This window comes from Rhinolophus sinicus, linkage group LG11 (genome assembly GCF_036562045.2).
Source record: "Rhinolophus sinicus isolate RSC01 linkage group LG11, ASM3656204v1, whole genome shotgun sequence".
Taxonomy (NCBI): domain Eukaryota; kingdom Metazoa; phylum Chordata; class Mammalia; order Chiroptera; family Rhinolophidae; genus Rhinolophus; species Rhinolophus sinicus.
Window position 1 is genome coordinate 68,329,911 of NC_133760.1, and position 19,812 is coordinate 68,349,722.

Consider the following 19,812-nt stretch of genomic DNA (forward strand, 5'->3'; position numbering starts at 1 on the left):
TTACTCCTTCTTCATCTCTTGTTTAATTTCTCACTTTTCATATCCCCTTCTCTGGGCCTGGCCCCGCCCACCAGCTACTGTTCTTGTGACAGTTTTCTCCCCTGACCTTCCCAGACTTGCCCTGGACTCACCGAGCCCCCGAGCTGTGGGGCAGCCCTCCCCATCTGCAGCCCTGCGTGTTCCCACCAGGCTCCACACCCATCTCTACCACTCACTTTCCCACTCAAAAAACTGCACCCAGAACTCGCCCCTGGAAATCCTCCTGGAATTTGCTTCTCTAACTCAGGAAAGTGGACCGGGGACTCCTCCCTCATTTCTAATTGGAGGCAACACTCAGATGGCGAGAGTCTTCCTCAGACCCTTCATTTCCCCTCCTCTGTCTCCTTCCCTGTTTGATTCCTTTTCTGCTTCTCTCCCTCCCTTCTCTCAGCTTGAAATAGGAAAGAAAATTAAGAGGTGCAATAACTCTTCCAAACAAAGATCACATTTTTCACTCTTGTTCCCTCCAATTAAATCACCACTAAGTATCTGAAGATGGGAGAAGTGAGAAGATAAAGAGGAAAAGAAGAAGAAAGGGGAAAATAAGAATACTGTCAGGCATGGGCAGGAGAAATCCTTTAGTGCTTTGCAACCATCAAGAAGGAAAATAACAAAATTAAAGCCTGTTAAAAAGCAGTGGATTCCCACTGTTGTTTCTCTACCTCCCAAATTTATATTTTTCTCTTTAAATGCAACAATATATTAGCACTTTGTCAATTGAGGAGCGCTTTATAAATGGTAGATGCTGTTCCTTGTTTAACAACTGCTCTGAGTGCCTGATGGAGCTATAGACAGACATATTTAAAGCTCTATAGCCCCCCCCCCGCTCCCCCCACACCCCTGTAATAGGATCTTCAGGGCAACAACTGAAGACCTACCTGTGGGAGGCAAAATTCTCAGATGGCCCCCAAGGATCCCCGCTTCCTGGAATTCAAACCCTTGTGTAATTGCCCCCTTTTCCTTGAGTGGAAATTGAACCTAGTGACTCACTTTTGCTGAATAGAATATGGCAAACTGATGGGATGTCACTTCCAAGACTGGGTTACAGAAGACTATGACTTCCATCCATCGTGCTGGCTTTCCCTTCTGCTTTCCCTCTCACTTGTTCACTCTGATGAAGTCAGTTGTCATCATGTTAGCTGCATTATAGAGAGGTCAGGTGGCAAGGAACTAGGGGCGGCCTCTGCCCAACAGCCAGCAAGGAACTGAAGCTGTCTGTTCACTATCCCGCCAGGAACTAAATCCTGCCAACACCACTAAGTAAGTTTGGAAGCAGATCCTGTCCCAGTCAAGTCTTGAGATGAGGCCCCAGCCAACACTTGGCAGTTTTGTGAGAGAATCTGAGCTGGAGACCTAGGGAAATCAGGTCTGGATTCCTGACCAATAGAAATTTTGAGATAATAAATTTGTGCTATTTAAAGCTGATAAGTTTTGGGGTGATTTGCTACATAGCAGTAAATACCTAGCACACTGCCTTTTAAGTTAACTTCCATTAACAGAGTCCTTTTGGTATCCCAATATACCTAGGTGGGATTCATGATTTGCTTATTGTAAGCCACATTTTACACCTAGAAAATAATGTTTTAGTAATATTCGTTAGAACTGCCTCGGAAGGGAAAGCTGTGATTCCCACAAGCACAAGAATATGCTCATTATTTCTTCTCTACCCATTCTTCCTAGACCAGCTTGGTTCTATCCTCTAAAAACCTTCCCAAATTCCGCAGCACCCTCTTCTGACCTATATAATTTAGCTGTGGGTTGTTTATTTTCCTGCATTTTCTCTATATTATTACACATTTGTCCGGTTGGACTATATTATCTTATGATGTATGACTGTGACTTTATTTAGTTCCCTGGGCCATGAAGGTAATCATGAGTCACGTGGTCACTAATCTTGGAAAGAATCAAATGGCTTCTCTGGACTCATTATTGATTCCATGATCATCTGAGGACTTCTGTTGGGTTATTACAACCTGGTCAACTGATGACAAGCAGCAAAACCAGCCAAAATAGCCTGTCACTGGAAGGCTCATGAAGCTAATGCTCATTTTTGCCATCAAGATTATCACAAGAAGCGTTTGTTATGAATGCAAACCCGTAGGAAATGTAATACAAATTGTTTTCTGGACAATAGCCACAGTAATGGGCATGTGGCTGTTTGATTCTTTCTAACGTCAACCGTCAAGTAACTCACGATTACTTAGTATGTGTCCAGGGACCCAAAATGAAGTCACTGCTGCTACGCCATAAGACGGTATAGTCCAGCCGGACAGACGTGCAATACGGGAGACAACGTAAGACTATAGACAACCAACCACTGAGTTGTAGAGGTCGTAGTAAGGTGCTCTAGGAGTTTGGGAAGGGTTTTGGGAAAAAGAGGACTGAACTGGTCTGGGAAGGATGGGTAGCGAAGAGACAATGAATGTGTTGCAGTGCTAGGAAACAATTTCCATCTCCCAGGTGGTTCCAAAGAATATTTCTTTGGTCCTTGAAAGAGGTCGTATAAGAAAAAGTGAAAAGCAATTCTTCTGTCGTCAGTGCAGTGCCCTTGGCCTGGAGATGTCGCTGGTCCCAGTGAGTGGCTCTTCGGGGAGGAGGCAAACACCACAATTATGTGGAGTTGTTGCATTGTCTTTTCCTTCCTTTGGGCCAGGTTATGCCAGCGGTTGGGAGGATTGCGCTTGGGAAGGACGTAAACATGCCCCTGTGTGTCTGGGTGCGTAAATGTTGCTAAGAACGGCCACGTGGATGTGGTAGGCTGGAACTGCTGGAAAATTAACCACCTGGGAGCAGGTCCTACCAACAACTGACAGCAGTGGGTGCACAGATTTCTCGACTTCCTCATACCTAGGTTGAAGCAGCGCTGTGCTGTGTATTCCAGCCTTCCAGAGTTCTCCAGTGGAATTAAGCTCTGGGCGCCCAGACTGGCAGCGGGCTCGGTAAGGTACCCTTTACTGGCCAACTTATCCACCCGACTACTGGGACTCCCTTCAGCTCTGAGATACACCACCTGCCCTTGAATGTTTGCCTCAGCTCGTACTTCTGGGGGAACCCAAAGTACACTGTGCATGTAGGGATGCATGTAGTACACTGTGCCACATGTACCCTCTCAGGAAACCCCTTCCACGGCTCCTGCTCAGAGGTGGGAGCTGATTGCGGAGGTGAACAGCACAGTGCTGCTGGCAACCGCACAGGCTCTGTCTGTCAGACCCTCATGCTTGATCTGCTGCCAGTAGCCAGGACGTTAATAAACTGAGCAAAACCCACACGGTACACTTATCACCACTTGCAGGTAGTCTAGCAAGAAAAATATGGTCTTCGTTTCTAAAACAAACAAATCCCATTCCCACTTTGCCCTGTCAGCTTTGCTCCATGTGGGAGCTTCACGCTGTCAATACTTCTCCTGGGTGAGTAGCCTGCAAAGGTTCCGAGTCTGAATGATTACCCCAAAGCAGGAATTGTGGCATAAATTTCCATGTGTGCAATACACATAACAGCTTGCGTTAAATGGACCCTAAACATATGGCATTGTTTTCTGTATTTTCTAACACATGGGCAGTTTCTCGTATCTTAAATCAACTGAATATGAGAAGATTATAGGCAAATCTTCTTGGAGGCTTAGCCACCGGGAAATAGATTTGGTTTGCTTAAATATTTGGGGTGGGATAGATGATGAGGTCCGAAAGGTATCCAAAGACACCTTTCATATTGTCACGTGGTAGCCCAAGGCAAGACCAGGGCATGACTCTGGAATCAGCTGCTCTCTGGACCTGGGCTCAGACCCTCTTCTCTGACACAGGCTGCAGCAGAAGGCAAGCAGAACCATGGGAAGTGAGCTTGATGAATAGGGGTTGAACAGCTGAGTGCCTTTTTCGCGTGTTACTGACAGGGACCAATGAGTCGTGGAGACCATCTCTCTTCCTGTGCCCCGATGTTGCTTTCATTTTGGATGGATTGTAACCTGTGTATAAGCTTATGTCACTCGCTTAGGGGCCACCAGATAAAGTCCTTAGAAACACTCCAGAATATTAGAATGGATCTGTTTTCTACTTGACCAGATTCCATGTAGGAGTGGGGTGAGGCCCCATTCTGAGTTTCAAGACATCAGATTGTATTTTCCCTAAGAGACATCGATTTTACTCACTTCTCAGATGGCTGTACCAAAAAAGGTAGCATTATGCCTGTAGAACACCAGTTCTCTGCAGGGAATGATCAACAAGGAAAGGAAAAAAGCAGCTCATTAGGCATTTCTGCCCTGAGCAGCTCACTTAACCTTGTCAGGCTTCCCAAACCACAGCCCGCTGTGCTGTCCTTATTACTGAAATGGGCCCACCAGTTTCAGGGTGCTGCCCTCCTTGCTCGTTCTGGGGCAACAACTCTACTGGGCCCACAGTTGGCCTCTACGGGACCCTGACGACCATGGTGTGGTCAGAAGCTTTATGGGCTTCGGGTATTTTTGGGCTTGCTCTGCCTGCTCCCTCCTTCATGCCCCGCCAGTATTGTAATGCACACATAGTAAAGGGTTTAGAGAGGGACATTCATACATGGTGTTACCTATGATATCTCTTCTGAGACAGGCATCACCAATCTGCAGGTGGGGCTGGGGTGGGGTGGGCTGTCTACTATAGAAACCAGGCTGCTGAGCTTCCTTCTGGGGAAAAGGAGGGAGCCCTTCCAGTTGGTAAGAAATTCCCCAAACTTCATGTGCCAATAAGTGACCAACGAGCCCCCAACCTGAGCCCCCTTTCTGTGCCAGTTAGGGGTTCTTCCCTGCACCTTCCCTGCTCCATGCTGCGCTCCCCACTGGTCACCCCTTTCAAGGCTGTGAATTGAGCTTCCCTATATAGAAACTGAGGACAGGGCACCCAGGCTCACCCCATTTTATCTCTCCAAACCCCTCATTCTCCCTCCAGGTTGTTGTGGCCAGAAAACAATGATTCTATAGCCCCTTATGTAGAGGAGAAGGGAAAGAAAAAGGAAGAGGTCTCCTGGGCTGGAAGCATGTAACGTTTTCTAAGTGACAAAGAGTGGCTTTATGAAACCAGGAAAGAGACAGCTGTTTCCTCAATGGAAACTTCATGCAGTAATACCAGCCTTGGGAAAAGCAACAAGCCAGGGAGGAAGTGTGTGTGGGGTGTGGAAGCTGGGCAGCCCTGATTTTTGGCTTTAGCACTTTCCAGCTGTGTCTCTAAGTCCCTTTCCTTCTTCATCTGTATTGAACTTAATTTTGATCACCTCACAGAGCTGTTGTGAGAATTAAAGAAGCCCAAACAGGAGAAGCAATATACAGGATAATGCGAGATACCTATCACGATGCTTAGGGAGTTGGCGTTCATTGCAGAGATGCCGAATGGGGGAAGAGGACCTGCCTTGCATAGGGCCTGCCCTCCCTCCTCCATCCTCTGTGTCCTGCCGGCTGTCCCTGTCCCTCAGTGCTCCCACCGCATCTGGGCTCACCCGGCGCCAGCTGCAGTTGCGCGCGGCCGCCTCTAGATGGAACTTTCTCACCAACAGAAGGCCGGGCCGCCGCTGCCCGCGCGCGGGGCGACCAGGGCGCTCCCTCCGCCTGTCGCCGCTGCAGGTGCAGGGCGCCGGGGCGGTAACTCGTGGGGAGGGCCGCGGGACTGTGCACGTCAGCCCGGCGAGTTTCCATGAGCTCGAGGCGAAGGGAATCCCGAGGTTTCCCTCAGAAACCCAGCAGCCACGCGGCGCGGTCACCAGGAGTTCCTGCGGGTGTCCGCGGCTCCTTGAATCAGCTCAATAAAATGACCGTCACTGTGACCGCCCGCGGCCCCCTCAGTGCTGTGCCCGCAGCAGGGCCGTGTCGTGTCCACCACGCGCTTCGGCGGCTCGGTGGAGGGCACCCCCGAGACCCCCCGGGGCGAGGGTGCGGGAGACTGTCGCCCAAGCTGCGGGGCAGGACGAATGGCGGAGCAGCCGCGCGGCTGGAGGCAAACTTTGCAGGGGGACCGCGCGGCCGGCCGATTCTACTTTGAGCATCCCCGAAAAGAGAGCGTGTGGCGGGACACTTGCCATCTACCATGTATTCTTACAGGGACCCTTTTCGGAGCCGTGCTCGGGAACCAGGAGCCCCGGCTTGCGGTCCCCGACTCCGTGCTCCGGGTGGGTGGCGGTCGCGCGGCGCCTGCCCGCGTGGGTCCCGCGCTGGGCAGGCAGTCGGAGCTGCTTAGCTCCTTTCCAGCCGTGTGCCTCCTTCTATCCACCCCCTCCCCGCCTCTCTCCCCCTTCCCCGCCGCCTTTGGGTCCTCCCTTTTCTGTTGGGGGCGGGATGCTAGGGGTGATTTTAAAAATCAGAACTGTTGACATTTCTGGTCCCCGCGCGGGTGAGGGCTGAGGCGATGATGCGCGGAGGGGAATCCGCCGAGCGTCCCTCTCTGCGCCCGCGCCCGCGCCGGGGCAGCTCAGTGACAGCGACATCCAGGGGCTCCTGCCCCACGGGGTTCCTCCTTCCGTTTCCAGAGGTGACTGGTTGGCGCGAAGCGATTGGCGACTCCGGGCGCGATCCCGGCCGCGGCTCCCCGCGCCGCGCCGGGTGAATGGCCGCGGGCGGAGGATCGGGAGGCGCCGGGCGCAGACCAATCGCGGCCGCCGGTGGGAGTATTTGTTATTCACATGGAAGAGACTTGGCGCCGGCAGGGCCAGCTCAGCCCCCTCAGCCCCGAGACCAGCCACAAGTGCGGCTGCGGCGCTCGCCTCACGCGGCGGCGGCGGCGGCGGCGGCGCTGACATGGAGCTGCGGTGTCCCCGCCGGCTTCCTCACCGCGCCCTCTGCGGGGAGCAGGGTAAGACTCGCTGAGCGCAGACCCAGGAAGAGAGGAGAGCCAGTGCCGAACCGCAGGAAGAAGCCCCCGCCCCAACTCCCCCCAAACGCCGTGTTGGAGGAAAAGGGGACCTCCCCCCACCCCCCCGCCCCGTATTGGATTCCCCTTTCCGTTTTCTTCTCCCAAACCGTTCAGTGTAGAGCCAACCAGGTGCACCGTTCCTTCTCGGATCACTTTAGTGATTTGCTTTTCCTGGGCACGGTCCATGGCCTTGCACCCCCGGAGTCTGGGAGAGAACTGGCAGGCGGAGGGGACGGGAATGGGGGGCGAGGGAGAGCGGGCACCAGGGGGCGAGGGGCTGGCCGGGCATTGGCGCTTGATTGGGTGTCTGTTGATTTTACGTGGCAAAGAACAAGGCAGCCACCCCTCTTGTCTTCCCATGATTACATTCCAGTGAAGAGGTTCAGAAAAGAGGGAGGCTTAGCTCGGGACTGCCAAGTCTTGGAGATGTGATCCCCCAAAAGTTTAGCCGGCGAATGGGAGCCTGAAGGGCGAGGGAAGGGGGCTGGCGCCCAGGTCGCTCTGCGGGCGCGCGGCGGCGGATTTCCAGGCGCCCTCCCTCGGCTGGCCTGCCCTGGGTGACCTCCCGGACCTGCCCTGGCGGAATCCGGACTTGCCCGCCGAGATGACGAGGTACCTCCGTTCTGCGAATCTAACTAACGGGAGGGATTTCTGAAGTTAGAGATGCGTTGGGGTAACCCCCGTCTTCCTGAGCGTGGGGCTGGGCGATGCATGTCTGACCAGGACCTGGGAAGATGGGGGTCGCGGCAGAAGCCCAGCGGCTGGGGCGTCCTCGAGACCCCGCATCCCCGCACCGCGTACGCCTGCCTGGAGTTTGCGTTCTCGGAGTTGGCGCGGCGAGGCTGGGATTTCCGCGCCCCCCCTTTTGTGGCTTTCGGGAAAACACTGGAGTTCCGCGTCCTGTTGGGGGCGGGGGGAGGGGAGGAGGAATGATCCCGAGTATCTTGAGTTTAAGAAGCAAAGGCAAATGCGCCCAACAGCTCCTCCCAAGCACCTGCGGCCAGTCTGGCCCCAGTTTCGCACGGACCCGCGCGGGGCGTGGGCGCTTCGGGCGGCCAGGTGCGGTGGGGCGGAGGCTGGATCCCCGCGCGCTCCTGGGGCGGCGCAGGCAGATCCCGGCGGCGCGGGAGAGGCGAGAGCCACCAGGTACTTCTCCCAAGGCCCAGGTCTCTCCTCGAACCCCGGTTCATCAGCTGAAGGAACCCAGAAGAAAAAGGAAGATGCGGTGGAGAAGAGGGGAGGGGGCCGGGGTGAGTGGCTGCGGGCTGAGACAGCGGTAGAGGGAGAGAACCCTCTGAGCCGCACGGGGAGCCAGCCCATCTGCTCTGCCAAATAGCTCGGAGACCCTTGAGGTTCGTACAGTTGGCGAAAATATAATAGAATCACACACACACACACACACCCAAAACCCGTCTGTCTGACGCGCTCCCTTAGTGCAAATGAAAGGCAGAGGGACGTGCGAGTCACTCAACTGCGCAAGACAGCACCCTCACGCTTCCTTGAAGATTGTTTTCCCCGGGGCCCAAACTGCAGAGCTTGGGGTCAGGTGTCTGCGGCCGGGGATGGCTGGAGTGAAAATAGACCTGTTCACCAGCTGCAGAAACCCAAACCTCTCAGTTCTCGCCCTGGGAGGGAATGCCGTGTTTGCCATTTGGGGTGATCCTTTCCCACAGACCTGACGGCGTGGGAGTCTCTCTCGCGAACACTCAAGAGTATACTACTGTCTCCACCACTTACCCCGATTGAATACCAATTCTGCCAAAGGACAGAACTGGAAATCAGGGTTGGTAATGGAGATACAAGAAAAATAAAAAACGGGACAAATGCATTCCGATGATAGCGTGTATTTTGCTTGAAAGAAAAAAATAAAAAGAGAAAAAGAGCCACCAGCAGGTAGATCTTGGATAAACACTTGACTGTAATTTCTATTTTCCGTTATGAAATTGTTTGTCAATAATTGCAAATAGCTACAGAAACCACTTTAGCGTACCTTAGCCACTTGCTTGTGAGTAATGTCTTGAAAGATCTCTGGAGGAGACAGAATCGCCTGTCTGAAACTCATTGCCTGGTGTTTGAAAATGTGTGGTTTGATAATTTTGAAGAGAAAAGCCATATTCATCAGGGAAAATGAAGTAAGAGTGTTAAATGTAGTTTTTCCATTTCAGAGTCAACTATAGGTTGTATCATACCTGAGATAAAGACAGAGAATTCTTGCTTTAAAATCTGGGACTCGTGGAGAAATAGCTGAGGGGAAGCTCTCTAGGAGAGGATTTTACCCAGAATAAAGAAATAAGATGCTGAGAACACAGCTGTATTGTGTTATTTAGGCTTGATTTGTTCTATTTGGTTTGTGTTAGCTAGTTTTGCCTGGCCATGCAAATTATGACTACTTGAATAATTCTAAAAACATCTAAATCCAAAAGGAATAGATACAAGGCAGAGTTGAGCTTCAATGAGTTCAGGAGAAAGTTAGAGGTCTGGAGAGATGTGCTCTATTCAAAGTTGGCTGGGTAGGTTGGAGCTGCTACAGGGCTCGTTTAATCAGTATTTACGTAGCAAACAACCAGCTGATATTCATGTTGACAATCCAATGCGAATCTTTGTGTAAGAATGTTCCATTGTCTTCAGGGCACGAGGCACTGTACACACACACTCCTGGTAGCAATGATGATTTGCCTTCCAAGTTTCTTACTGTCTCCCTCCTGTAGTTAGAATGCCCAACATGAAGAGATCCTTGCTTTAGTCTGGGAAGTGGAGTTGCTCTGTTCCAATGTCTTAAACAGAAGATGCTGCCTATATTTATCTCTTAACTGGACTCAGCTAAGACCTGGCCCATCTCCAAGCCTGTTGAATAGGCTGGCTTTCGAAGGGTCAGGAAACTGTCTCTGTTTTCTTGTCCAACTTGACTGGACATTACCAGACTCACACATGCACTTTGCTGAGGAGAAACCGTCACTAGCATTGTTTGAGGTGAGGATGTGAACAGAGAGCCAACTGGGACATATCGTTTCCATCCTAAGAGCGGAGTTTTCTGTCTGCTAGGAATTTATATCCCTTTCTTCCCCTTCCCCTCCCTCCTTCCCTCCCTCCTTCCCTCCCTCCTTCCCTCCCTCCCTCCCTCCCTCCCTCCCTCCCTCCCTCCCTTCTTTGCTTCCCTCCCTCTCTCTTCTTTCTTTTCTTTTCTTTTCTTTTCTCTTTTCTTTTCTTTTCTTTTCTTTTCTTTTCTTTTCTTTTCTTTTCTTTTCTTTTCTTTCTTCTCTCACTCTTTCTTGGCTCAGAGAGGTGTTTTCTTTGATTTTCATACCTACTTGGTGCTTTGACAAGTGGTGACTAACTCACTGACTAAGGACCTTGAATGTGATGCATTCTGATGCTAGGACCTGCCTTCTGAGTGGTGGACCCTGTTGGAGTGATTTAAGGGGCACTGCTGAGAGGCTCCTGATAATTCCCTTCTTTGGCTTATTACATTGCCAGTCTTTACCATTATTAGAGAGCTTTCTTTGGTAAAGAAATTATGGATCTCCTGGAAATTATCTTATAAATGCAGATGTTCCAACTGGGAGACGACAGTAATGTATCTTCTGGTTTTGATACCTGTTAATGAATCTACTCGCTCCTTGGGGAGGGCCAAGGTAAGGACAGAACCAGGTCTTAAGACTATGACCTGTAGGACACATCAGTACTGAGGCAGGGAGGACAGCCAGGTCTGGGGGTTGGGGGTGGGGGGGTGGGGAGGGAGCAGGTGAGCAGAAGTAGGAAGATGCAGGAGACGCCCACCGAAGGGTATGTGGAGATTATTGAGCACCTGTGTTCCCAGTTTCATACTTTTCCAGATGAGGTTATGCCTAAAGATAGAAATCTGCTGGTTGTTTATTGGCTAACTTTTCCAGTGGTAATGACCCTTAGTTGTAGAAGCTCTGTATTATATCCTGCATACAACTTAGGAAGGTTTCCAATTGTCCTCTTTTCACTGCAGAAGAATATCTTGTCACCACTTCCTGCAGAATAGCCTCTTGGATGTTCCAAGTGTTCATGATATTCAGCACCCAGGTCAGATATTACGCTTCCATTGACTTTTCCTCGGTGTCCTTCCCAGTTTTCCTTCGATATCCTTCTATTTCTGGGACACATGACTTGTGAAGATCTGATCAGCCCTGAGTGGGAAAGGAAAGTGTTTTTTTTTCTCTTCAGGTCTTCTAAGCACAGTACTCCAGCAAAATATTTGCGTTCTGTGGTTGCTTGTTAAACTAATAATACCCGTGTACATTCTTATAATACTGGCAGTTTATAAAGTACCTTTGCATGCATTATATCATTTCATTTCACAACCGGGAGAGGTGGCCAGAAATCATTCCTCAGTTTAGAAACAAAGAAACTGAGCCCAGGCTAAGTGACCTGCCCAATGTCATATAGTGAGTACTGGTGGAAGTGAGATTAGAATCAGGGACTTCTTGGACCCCAGGCGGCCACACTCAGAGTCCCTGTTATCTGATCAGGGTTAGCTCGATAGCTATCATGTTGTCCTGCTCCCAAGGGATGTGGAATCAGGGAAAGAATGTAGTAGTAGCAGCCGTTCCACATCTGAATTCTGGCTCAATATTTTCGACATATTCGTATAAGATTTCTGTGTTTCAGTTTCTTGTATCTCAAACAGGGGCCGTGATATCAACCTCATAGGTGTATTTTGCAAAGGAAATGAGATAACATGTGTGAGGTTCTAGGTAAACTGTAGGCAGTCAATGAATATCGGATTTACCCCCGTCCCTCTTCTTATATAATTCATACTAAAAAAGTAGCTTCTCATTACTTTAAGTTTGGTCTGTTTATGCAATAGCAGTGTTATTGAAAAAAAATTGGGCAAATTGAATTCCACTAAATCAGATTGCATTTTAAATGCACAGGGGATTTAGCTATTTAAAGGAAATCTGTAGTGAATTCTTTTGCGATGCACATAATCACTTTCTAATTTATCTGTTTAGTCAGTTGAACTTCTCATGTATCAGATTTTCTTAATATGGGGCTTTCTTGTACAGAATAGCTTTCCTCATCTCTCACTCATGGGAAAAAGTCCCTCAGCTTACAAATAAAATTAGTTATTGTGTTCATTTGGCAAAGCTCGGCTCTAGTGTTTGAGCATAATCTCATATTCCCTTATTATTCAATAATAGAATCTCAGAACGGGAAGCTGGAAGGTACCTTAGACATCACATGGCCCATCTCGTTTCTCAGATGAGGAGATGGAAGCACACAGAGGTAAAGTGACATGGTCAGTGTCGCCAAGCAGTGGCCAGCAGACAAGGATCCAATTCCAGGCCTTCATTGCAAGGGGAAGGCTCTGTCTGACCTACCCTCACTCTGTTCCCAGCAAGATTCCAGGCCAGACACACATGTTTCCAAATAGGAGATAATAGGCGACTATGATGCATTTTCTAAAACAACCCGAAACAGCGGCAAGTAGGAGCACTTTCAAGGGAAAACTGCTGGGTTTGCAATTTTGTGAATTGGTGACAATATTCAGCTTAACCTTTTTGTTAAAGAACTGAATGGAGTCCAGCACAGGGATGCTTTTTATAGGAAAAATAAAAATGACAATTTTTGGCTAATGGTATTCTTCAGTGAGGATTTTACCATGTCATATCTTTTATTTTTTTAAATTAAAGTTTATTGGGGTGACCAAAAACAACAAAAGCACAAGACACACGAATGAGAAACAAAAACCATGTCACGTCTTACAAGCACTTGCCACGGGCATGACAGACCCTGATAGATCCTATGTTGGTGGGTTTGTTCTCACTGCCATCAGGATGGCGAGGAAACTTGACGTGAAGTAGAGGTGTTTGGACAAACTGTATTTAAGATTCTCCACCCTTTGAGAGATTCAGAGATCATGCTGCTCTGGAAATGCCCCCAGGTTGTCCCCTCTTAATTAGTACATTCATTTTCTTAAAGAGCTGACCATTGACGATGGACACAGTTCGGAACGATTTCAGTGCAGGGGAGGTGCTGGCAAGCTCACGTGCGCTGCCACAGCCAGTCTCTGCAGTGCTGGGGCCTTGCTCAGAGGACAGGACCCACCTTGGGGCCCGAGGACTTGGACTGTCGTGCCACTTACTAGCTTGGGGCCTGGGGCCTTGCTCAACCTTTCTGAGCCTCCCTTTCTTATTTATACAAGAGCTAATAATCCGTGTATGAAAATTCAATAAGATACATTGAATTTCATTACAACTCAGTGTAAGGCATTTGAGACTTTGGTACAGAGAAGGTGCGTAGGAAATAAAAAGGAGCAGAATTCAGGGCCATGACCCCTGGAGGAGCTATCCTTGTCACTGGACTTTCAGGAAAGAGCTAGAACACTGTCAGGGAGCCCCAGACTCAAGTTCCAGTGTGTGTGTGTGTGTGTGTGTGTGTGGGAGGGCTGTCTGTGTGTGGTGTGTGTGGGGGTGTCTGCTCCCCAGCAGACCCAGGCCAGCAAGACTGTTAGGTGCTAATGATAGATGCTGTGTCATTTACTTAGGACTCGCTGGGAGGGAGTGAAGCGGAAGGGCTTCCCCGGCTCAGGTTAATGGTTAGGCCTTCTCCAAGGTTGCAGAGCCCCTCCTGTGGGCTCAGAAACACTTCACGGCCTCTGCTCCCCTCAGAGGTCGATCTCAGGAGTGCAGCAGACCTCTCACCTCCGTGAAGAAGTCCCTCAGCACAAGTGAGGTTTGTACCAAACCCCAGAGGAAGCAGGTCAGTTTGAGAGAAAAACTCTTCTAGTTCAAATCAAGCACAGAAGGGGAAGTGGAGCTACTGGGTTCTGTAGACCCCCAAAGTCATTATTTCTTTAAAACTCATCGACTCCAGCTGGAGTCGATGAGTTTAGATTAAAGCTCCCAAGAATTTCATGCCAGCAAGAGGAAGCAATGTAAGATTATACAATGAAACCGAATTTATGTAGTTTTCTACACACTTTCAAATATATTTTCCTTAGAATTTAAAAGGGAAACAACCTTCTGGCTGTCAAGTCTGTGATTTTTATGACACTGTATCAGATTTTGAAACAACCTCAATATTTCAATATTTTATAAGTAGCTCTGATTTTAATTTTAAAGTGACAGAATTCAGTGACAACCTCACCAACTGGGCAAACATGGAGAAAGTCGCTCTGCTTTAATGGAAAATGAGTTGCAGACTACATCAGTGATGGTAGTTCCTGTTTACTGAGCTCTTACCCTGTGCCAGGTATGTGTGTACTGTGTGGCAGGTTCTGTCACCCCTTCACAGGCAAGAAAACCAAGCTTTAGGGAGATGATTGGCCACTAGTTGTATGTTGCAAAGGAAGGACCTTAAGCAAAAATTCAAGTGAGCTGTCCAAGAAAGAATAACCAAAATGAACCTCTCGTTTTTTATTTAAGGGCGTCCATCCACTAAACACAACTATTTCCTGCCTCACTGCTATTCAACCCCCAACCTTCCCTTAACTTAAAGCTCTAAACAGAGCCTTGAGATGCTAAAGAGACTAAAAATTATTGCAAACTTGAATACTTTGAAAAGAACCTCAATTTTATTCTAGCACTGTACAGCAAGTAGGTAAGGATGCTTTGCTATTAACAGATGGGCTGTCTTTATGTTGTCTGTAATTGAAAACTGTTTGTTCTCTGTAGTGTTTTAAATACTTGGGAGGCGGGTCTGTGAAATGAAGAAAGGCTGGTCTTTGGAGAACAACAGGTCCCCTTCCTTTGCCCCATACACAGGCCTCCTTCATGTATCTGTTTATTTTGTGCTCTGTCAGAATGGTTATGCGACGGGTCAGCCTAGCCATTGGACCTGGATTGAAGTTCTGAATTGGTGGTCAGAGTTAATGAGGTTTGACTGTCTCATAATTGGTCTTTCCTGTGAAACTGTAAAACACACTCCTACTTTCCTTAATAGGTGGTCGGTGTAATTTATGATCCATTTCTTAGATGGTTTCATCCAGAAAGTCAAGTTGACTTTCTAAGTGTTTCCTTTTGCAGCATGCCTGAGGTTAGGCTGTTGTTGAATCACAGATTTTTTTTCTGAAGGAGAAGCAGCTGCCAGGAGAACTGAGTGTAAGGGAATATCACTCAAATGGTGAGAAAAGTCAGAAAAGGACTAAGTATCTTGCGCCAGGAGAGAGGAAATCTAGGACCTAGCCTGTGCCAGGAAGCAAGCACTGCTTGTCATAGGCAGAATGGAACTATCTCAGCAGAGCCGGCCATTGGCTGCGTCTCTGAGTATCGTCCAGGTGAATACTCAGAAATCTAGGGCAGTGGGCTGTGACAAGTCCCCTGTTCTAATCTGAAAGTGAAAAATGTGCAGCTTCCTCTGAAGGCTCTTGGACATATGTTCAGTTGTCCTCCAGGGAGGCACCATCCTTTCCTTTGGGACGGGGAGGATGGGATGGAAATTTCGTGAACTGGAAATTGAACAAGTGAATGGAAAATAAACGCAGATGTTGGTTGGCTAGGGCAGAGGAAGATTGTCCAAATTTCAGGTTTCAAATCCATAGCATATATATATGTATATGTGTGTGTGTATATACATATATATACACATACACACATAAATATATGTTAGAAATCAGCATTCGATTAACCATCCTGCCCAAATATGTTGGTGCTGTTGATTTTCTTAATTGTATGTGCGTTTCAAATATGAGATTCCCTTATGTTAAGTCAGTTCTTGGTTTCCGTTAAGTCTTCTCAAAAGCCCTTTGAAAGACTCTCATAGAATTCTTTAAGAGCGAAGGTCCTAGAATGAACTTTTTTTCTATAGATGTGCTTGTAGACGTTTTCACTCTAGGTTATTTCCAGTCTTGATGAAGTAACTGTTTTCCCCACTGAGTCAGACAAAATTAAGAAGCTCTTCAATTGATCTCCAGCTCTGATTTGCTGCTAGTGATTGTAGGATCCAGGAGTGTTTACTTCAGAACTGTAAGCCTACCCATGGCTTCCACCCCAACAAATTTAATAGGAAATGCTGACAATGGCAATAGGAATATCTTCACACACAACCCTCCCTGTGTGTTTCATTTTTAAGTCTTTGTTTTGTTATCAGAGAACAATAAGACAATTTTTATGAAGTAGCTGACATGCTATGTAAAATCTTTTCACAAGCTATGAAACTTAGACATTTTGGGCTCCTTGGGTGGATTTCTTGCTTTTGTGTGTGTTTTTTTGTTGTGATTGAATAATCGCTTTTTCCCACTGGGGAATCTGAGGCACCAAAAAATGTCATTAACAGATGACTGGCTTGTTGAATACATCACAGAAAATAACCTTTCATTATTATGATTTTGTGGACAAAATTTCAATGCTAAATTCAGACAGCTGTAAAAAGTAAAAACAGGTTTGAAAAGAAATAATGCCATCAATCACAGGATTTTTACCTTCATGGGAATTTGATTTATTGAAATAAACTGGTAAATAAAAATACTTTCTGGCTTGGGAGAATCAACCTCATTTCTGATACTTTTCTGTTTTCCTTGCTCCAAAAGTGTCATCAATCTCTCTGTTTGGATGCTGTGCAGCCAGGTGTTCAGAATCAGAGGGGGACAAAAAGAATTAGCTTCTTGCTGAACAGAGGAAATTAAAAAAAAAAAAAGTTGGTGTCAACAGGGCTTAAAAATGTAGACCCATTGAACTGAACCTTTTTTTCCCTTCCTCCTGCCTCCAGGAATAATTCTGCATCAGGGCTGACTTCAAGGATGTGAATTGTTGACCTCACCCCAACATCAGAACCTCAGCTGTTATTCTAATTTCTGCACCATTCCAGGCAAGTTGACTGTATATGGAAATAAAATTGAACCTTAAGGGTCTGATGGACGTTCACTGTGACATTCAAATCAAGAAAACTAGCTGAAACCCACAGAGCCTTTTCCCCATGGGCCCTGATGGTAGCCTCCAGAAGTCGCAGCCTCAGGTGGTCCTCCTGCTTCTGTGGCAAGAATAAACTTTGGGTCTTGGATCGCAGCACCACCTGTGGAGAAAATGGTACACGAGGGAAAGCGATCAGCTTCCTGCCCTTGTTTCTTCCTCCTGACCGCCAAGTTCTACTGGATCCTCACAATGATGCAAAGAACTCACAGCCAGGAGTATGCCCACTCCATACGCGTGGACGGGGACATCATTTTGGGGGGTCTTTTCCCTGTCCATGCCAAGGGAGAGAGAGGGGTGCCTTGTGGGGAGCTCAAGAAGGAAAAGGGGATCCACAGACTGGAGGCCATGCTTTATGCAATTGACCAGATTAATAAGGACCCTGATCTCCTCTCCAATATCACACTGGGTGTCCGGATCCTTGACACGTGCTCCAGGGACACCTATGCTCTGGAGCAGTCGCTGACGTTCGTGCAAGCCTTGATTGAGAAGGACGCTTCCGACGTGAAGTGTGCCAACGGAGATCCGCCCATTTTCACCAAACCTGACAAGATTTCTGGAGTCATAGGTGCTGCAGCAAGCTCTGTGTCCATCATGGTCGCTAACATTTTAAGACTTTTTAAGGTAGGTAAAGGCATCGTCTTTCAGACCATTGCGAAAGGGTAATACATTGTTCTGACTCCAACTGCAGGTTTAGGAAGAAAGTGAAAATGGTCAAGATGCTCATAGAGTTACCAGGTTCCTCAACTAGAGGAAATCTGTGTCTGGGTTTCTACATGTGTTTGTTTAGTTCCATTATTTGCAATTAGTTGCATTAATTGTGACGTTTTCCCCCCTGAACAAATAGAAAGGTGATCATTTCTGTGACATGTGGAGGGCTGAATATCTTGGACTAGCCTCTTTACTGAGGTTCATTTTAAATCAAAGCAAGTACGTTTAGAGTAGAATGAACTCACCCATTTATCATATAAAACACCTCTATGGTATTCGAGGTATAAGATAATTTAGTTGGTGAAACTTCTTTAAAGTGGAATGCTCTGTTATGACAAAAGCTCCTGTGTGAAGACACAGTATTTATTACTAATATGTAGATGAGAGTGACACTCCGGGATATAAGATGGCCATAAAATTGTCAGATTTATTATAGCTACAATAGAGCAGAACCTCATTCAGACTGCTCTGATGCAGACTTGGAATAATTATATGTAATTCTTCTTGAGTTAAAAGTTCAAGTTTATAGGATAACTCAAGACTTTTTGATTTAGATTTCTACTCAGATGATCTATTACCTGTAAACTGCATTTACATATTGAATAAAAATGGCAAAATACAACAATATACCATTAACACTTTGGAAGTATGAAGTGCCATAAAAATAGTTATCATAACTCACCATCTTTCCTTAACTTTCTCATTTTATTTATTAATATCCATTACGTAGTCTTTCGTAATGGCATACTTTTTTTTAAATTGACAATACTTTTCACTCTGATTTCTTACTCAACTCAATGGGACATGACTTTTCCAACGTTTTCTGAATTAATGAGGCTTCATTTTATATTATAAGAAAATGTACTTAGGCATATTAGATTTTAAAATATTAAAAGAATATGGAGAAGTTGGACAGGTGACAGATCTAGTGACAAAATCAAAGTGATAGAAAATTTGCTTCACAAAAAAGAAAAGGAATCGAATCAATGTTTTTCTGGTTCGGATGATATCTTGGGGGACCATCTAGTCTGGTTCACTTCATATGCTGGAATCCTCTCTGTAACCGACCCTCAGCCCCACCCCCACCCCCAAGTGGCTGTCCAGCTTCTGTGTGAATTCCCTTCGTTTATAAGCGACAGTGCTAAGAGGCAGTGTAATGACTATTTTCAGATTGATGACATTTTCTCGAATGAGGATGCTGCTGAGCAGAGGGGGTGTGTCTAAGGAGCACCAAACAGGCACAGACAGGCTTCAGGGAATTCCAGAGACATTGAGCAGGACGTCAGGAAGAGCCTCGTGGCAGTGAGAAGGACACAAGGTTGAAACAGGCAGCCAAGGGGGCGCTAATTCTCCATTGCTGGAAACTTTCAAGGGAAACAGGAAAGTTGTTCATCATTTTTCTTATGCTAGCTGACCTCCTGCTTGGAGGCAAGATGCAGAACCAGGATTCTATAGGTTTTTCCCCACATCCTGGGACCTAGGATTTCTCTTAGTAGTGTCAATTCTGAACCGCATGGCATTTTCTGGTCGGGGATGAGGTCCAACTCTAGCCACTTTCCCAATCCTCTCTCTTCCCTTCTGCTCTCCTCCCCTCCCCTCCCCTCCGACTTGATCTCCCTCCCTGCCGTCTCCAAAGCATCTCTTTTCTGTTCTTAACTCAGCAACTGTGGCCCAACAACACCCACTTTTAGAGACGAGGAGAACCTTCACGAGGATCTTCTCCTTTCCTTCTCTTATCTCCCCTTATACATTGATTCTGGTTCCCATCAACCCCACTGTCTCCCTCCTGTAGCCTGGTGCCCACCGACGGTAGGCAAGGATTTGAGGAGTGGGATGGAAGTGACAAATGCTTACTTGAGGTTCTCATAGCTTGTTTACATTAATTTTGCCACAGAATTGGCTTATCTGTGAAATGGGAATATTAACATTCTGTTAGGTTGTTGGATGGATTTAATGAGAAAATGCAGGTGAAGGGTTCCACCAAGACCTGGCCATGTCCTTTGCCCCCTTAACCTGCCCATAGGAACCTGGGAGCCTTTTTAGGCAACGTGAAGAGTGGGGTTTGTTTTTATACATTCTGGACCTGGCTTCTTTTTGCCCCATTCTTCCCTCACTGACCGGCCAATTCTCTCCTTACTCTCTTGGGTGATTCTGGATGGACCTTATCTAACCAGGTGGGAGAATTACCACTGACTCTTTGGACAGAGTCCAATGCTCCAGGCTAACTCCTGGGACAGTGGCCGGCACAGAAAGGGGCTGCTCTTGCCACCCTGAACCAAAACACAAGGGATGGGTGACTTTTAGCTCGGAGGGGGTGCTGGTTA

General features: G+C 47.4%; 1 protein-coding gene across 5 annotated transcripts in view; it reads left to right on the top strand.

Moving 5' to 3' along the window:
• Nucleotides 1-6,494: 6,494 nt before the first annotated feature.
• Nucleotides 6,495-19,812, top strand: part of GRM8 (glutamate metabotropic receptor 8) — a 680,449-nt gene continuing 667,131 nt past the window's right edge. Inside the window, exons 1-2 of one of the 5 annotated variants that reach the window (XM_074315645.1) lie at nt 6,495-6,842; nt 16,578-17,401. In XM_074315645.1, coding sequence (XP_074171746.1) covers nt 16,892-17,401 — 510 coding nt within the window. In that variant the 5' untranslated portion in view covers nt 6,495-6,842; nt 16,578-16,891. Of the gene's footprint in view, nt 6,843-7,262; nt 7,515-16,577; nt 17,402-19,812 lie in introns of those variants that run through there. The other 4 variants (XM_019749052.2, XM_019749054.2, XM_019749053.2 and 1 more) reach the window with 4 other exon arrangements.